At 37.0% G+C, this 4043-nt stretch overlaps 1 protein-coding gene across 1 annotated transcript; it reads left to right on the top strand.

Moving 5' to 3' along the window:
• The first annotated feature begins 338 nt into the window (after window positions 1-338).
• On the top strand, window positions 339-2537 carry LOC141533897 (uncharacterized). Its single transcript, XM_074252991.1, has 4 exons — window positions 339-637; window positions 869-1190; window positions 2253-2339; window positions 2412-2537. The coding sequence occupies exons 1-4, from the start codon at window positions 339-341 to the stop codon at window positions 2535-2537; spliced, it is 834 nt and encodes a 277-aa protein (XP_074109092.1).
• Window positions 2538-4043: the final 1506 nt, after the last annotated feature.

Here is a 4043-nt window from a genome sequence, read left to right as displayed (position 1 = left end):
TCAATTGGCCCAAATAAAAAAAAATGTAGCGACTCACTTTCTCACCGATTTTACTCTTCCGCACTTTAAGTTTCCTAGTCACAAATTAATTGAATACATTAAAAGTTGATACCCCCAAGGCAAGTCAAATATTCGTTCTACGAATATTGGGACAATAATTTTTTCGTGCGAATTCCAACAGTGTCTAAAAAAAAACAGTTTTTCTTAACACTAACCTGCTTTCTTGGTAATCGAGCCAATCAACAGTTTTTCTCAAAACTACCGTATTTTTTAATTTTTAGAAAAGCAAATTAACTGAGTTTTTGCAAACTTTAGTTTTCTTTTTATTTTTTTTCATAATGCCTAGGCGGCATTTATCCGCGCCACAAGTCGCTCAGATAGTGACTCTAGTGGAAGAAGGGTACAATTACCGACAAGTTGGGGATCGTATGGATGTTAGTTCATCTGTCGTATCTCGCGCATACAATCGGTATTTGGAAACCGGTGGTTATCAACGACGAGTTGGCCAAGGTCGTCGTCGCGCAACAAATCCTCGTGATGACCGAGCGATCGTTTGGCGCGTTCGTCAAGAACCTTTCGTTCCTGCGAACGTTGTCGCCCGAAATTTTCCGAACCGTCGACAACAACAACAACAACAGCAACAACAACGACGACGACGACAACAACAACAGCGGAACATTTCCGTTCAAACGATTCGAAATTGTCTCCGTGAGACTGGAGTGCGATCAAGAAGTGCCGCCCGAGTACCGATGTTATCACCCATACATCGCCGAAACCGTCTGGCTTACGGTCGTCAACATGTTCATTAGACCGTAAGGCAATGGAACAATGTTTTGTTTTCTGATGAGTGTCGGGTATGCCTGTTTAGAAATGACCGAAGACCCCGAGTTTGGCGCCGTCAGGGAGAGCGTTTTTCACGTAACTTCACTCGACCGGTAGCTGCTTACAACGGAGGGTTGGTGATGGTTTGGGGAGGAGTTTCGAGATTTTCACGAACTCCTTTGGTAATCGTCCACAAAAATCTAAACGCTACGCGTTACATTAATCAGATCTTACGATCTGTTGTCTTGCCTCGACGGCAGCAAACTAGAGGTTTTATTTTTATGCAAGACAACGCCCGGCCTCACACAGCAAACGTCACCCGTCGGTTTTTCCAAAGACTCGACATAACGTTGTTAAGGCATCCAGCGGTAAGCCCTGATCTTAACCCTATCGAGCACGTCTGGGATATCCTGAAGCGCCGATTGCGCCAGAATTATCCCAATTTATGAACGTTAGCTCGTAACGAAAATTTTTTTTCATTTTTAATAAAAATTATGACATTTTCAGAGCGAAATTCTTGCTCCTTTAATTTTTTCAAAAATTCGATCAAGTGGGAAAAAAAAAACGGTTGGCTGGATTGAATTGAAACTTTGTAGGGTTTTTGTGGGTATATTGAACAGTAAGAGGCACACTTAACGTCAGTGGTTTCCGCAATATTTTTGATTGGGCGCTTGATTTTCAAAAAACGACAAAAAGCCCTTTTTTGGATGCTTTTTCAAATTCATGTAATGATTGAAAAAAAATTTTTTTTCAAAATTCAATTGCCAATCCTTGTAGAGAATTTACTCAAGTTTTTAAAACCAACCTCAAAATTTCTGTGCAATCATTGGTTGCTGAGATATTGGTAATCAAAGACAAAATGATCTTTTTCCATTCAAACATCGATATCTCAGCGAGAAATGCTCGTATCGAGATTTTAAAAAAACGAAATTAAATCTGAATAAACAAGCTATCTGGTCCATATGGAGGTTGAGTCAAAAAAATTTTTTCCACGTCCGTAGATTAAAAAAAAAAAACCAAAAAAATTTCGAAAATTTTTTTTTCGGTGGTTTTATGATTACTCGAACAATATTTTCAAAAAAAAATTTTCAAACTCAGATCCAAAAACAAAACACTTAGAGCTACAATTTCCTTTTTTTTTTTGCTGTACGACCATTTTTGTATAAGTTACAGCCTGTTGAAAATCCCCCAAAAATTTGGATTTTTTTTCTGCTCCCTTAATTTTTGTGAGAAGTGTATGACATTATAAAAAAGATCATTCGCCAGCCGAAATGAAATTCGTTTTTTTCCCGGGTATTTGACTTCTCGTATAGTATATGACAAACGCCTGTAATTTAAATTTAATACAACAAAAAGTAATAATGTTCAATGAAACCCACAACAGAAAATTTAATACTAATTAAATATTATAAATTTATAATTTTTTTCAGATGTCAGACAAGAACAAAGCAGAAACTGAAGCGCCAGTATCAAATCGCTTAATGAAGCGAATGCTAAAAATTGTAGCAAGCGTGAAGGTAAAATGCAATAATCGAAGATAATAAGAAAATAAATTAAATTTTCATATATAAATAAAATTATTGTTACAGAAAGCTGAAAATGATGAACCGGGGAACAATGTGTCTACTACTGAACCAAAAAAAAAAGGTTTCAGCCGAAGACTTAATGACAGTCCTGAGAGCAACAGAAAGAAAGCTGGATTCCATGAAGGATAATTTCATAAGGAATTCATGCTATAAAAGCGGCAGCGTCAAAAATCAAGATAATTTAAAAAACACAAGCACTCAGGCAATGAAAGGGTCGTATAAGGAAGGAAGGAAGTCACAAAGTTGCCAACAATCATATAGAAAACGCAACAACAAACCGATTAATAATAAAAAGAAATTCAATCCCCACTCATACAACCCTCATCCATATAATCCTCAGCCATACAATACTCAGCCATACAATCTTCAGCCATACAATCCTCAGCCATATAACCCTCAGTTGTACAATCCTCCTCAGCCATACAACCCCCCCACATTCGCTCCGCAGATATACAACCCCCCGACATTCACTCCCCACACATTCATTCCCGGAAGTTTACAACCGAAAAACACAATTTTTAACAGATATGTATTAAATAATAAAATAAAATTTATGTTAAATAGAATTATTTATTTATTAATTAATTTAATAAACATACGCCCATCGGCAATATAAATCAAGGTAAAACCATCTAAAATAAAATAATCTTAATTTAAGGAGAAAAAGTAAAAAAATTAGAATTTAACTATAGAAAAATGAGATAAAGTCTTTGCAGTTTGAGTATAAATTAGCAATTATTTTGGAACATTTGGCATAAATGCACTGAATGTGCCACCGTAAAATTCCACTTCACCATTTAGGTTATTAGAGTATTATGTAGAGAATCACCATAGAGTATTAAATGATCTATTTGATTATTTTCATTTTATTGAAATTGAATTTAATTGTAGACCTATAATTAATTCGTAATGATAATTATTCATTATTTTTTTGGACTCAAAATGGACATAATTCTACGGAGCTACAGCAATTTGAACAACATATTATTGAAGTATTGTTGGACATAAAACTTTAAATTACGCGCTAATTTTTTCGAAGCGACATCTTGTAACGAGGGATTTGTAAAATACAGCAAAAGAATTTATTATTTTCCTTTGAGTAAAGAAATTTGGCCTCTGCCAATTGACTGTCCCCTTTTGCTCAGATTTATTGCTCGTCGGAGTCCAGGAGAACAAAAAAAAGGTAAACAGAATGTTAGCCAAAATTTATAGTAACCAAAAACAACTGAATCTTTATTAAACAATTTATAAGAAAAAAAAAAGCACAATAGTCCTCCATTGCTACCTTTACGACAAACAAAATTTCGCGGCTTCGTGGATTCAGGGTGACCGTCCCCCACATACACACGCACACCAAAAATTCGCGGACTACTTTCGCGGCGCTGGTTACCCCGGTTGCCAATGGGGGTGTCTGGCCGACAAACCCCACTGCCCTACTCGGTCCCTTTTTTCCCAGAGGGTAAGCGGATGGTCTCCGTCTTGCCCCCACCTACTCGACTGTTCACCTGCCGTACCTCCGCTGAAAGCCTCGATACGGGGACTTCCCCAAATCTCCAGTGAATTTGAATCACCTACCTTGGTCCTGGTCAGACTCCGGGTAGAGTGTTTCCTTTTTCTGTTGTCCAAAGAATGGCC

Source organism: Cotesia typhae, unplaced genomic scaffold (assembly GCF_013202065.1).
Source record: "Cotesia typhae breed Kobodo isofemale line unplaced genomic scaffold, CoteBio_Ctyphae scaffold_121, whole genome shotgun sequence".
NCBI lineage: Eukaryota > Metazoa > Arthropoda > Insecta > Hymenoptera > Braconidae > Cotesia > Cotesia typhae.
The sequence above is the reverse complement of the archived record's forward strand: the minus strand, read 5'-3'. Positions and strand labels throughout refer to the sequence as shown.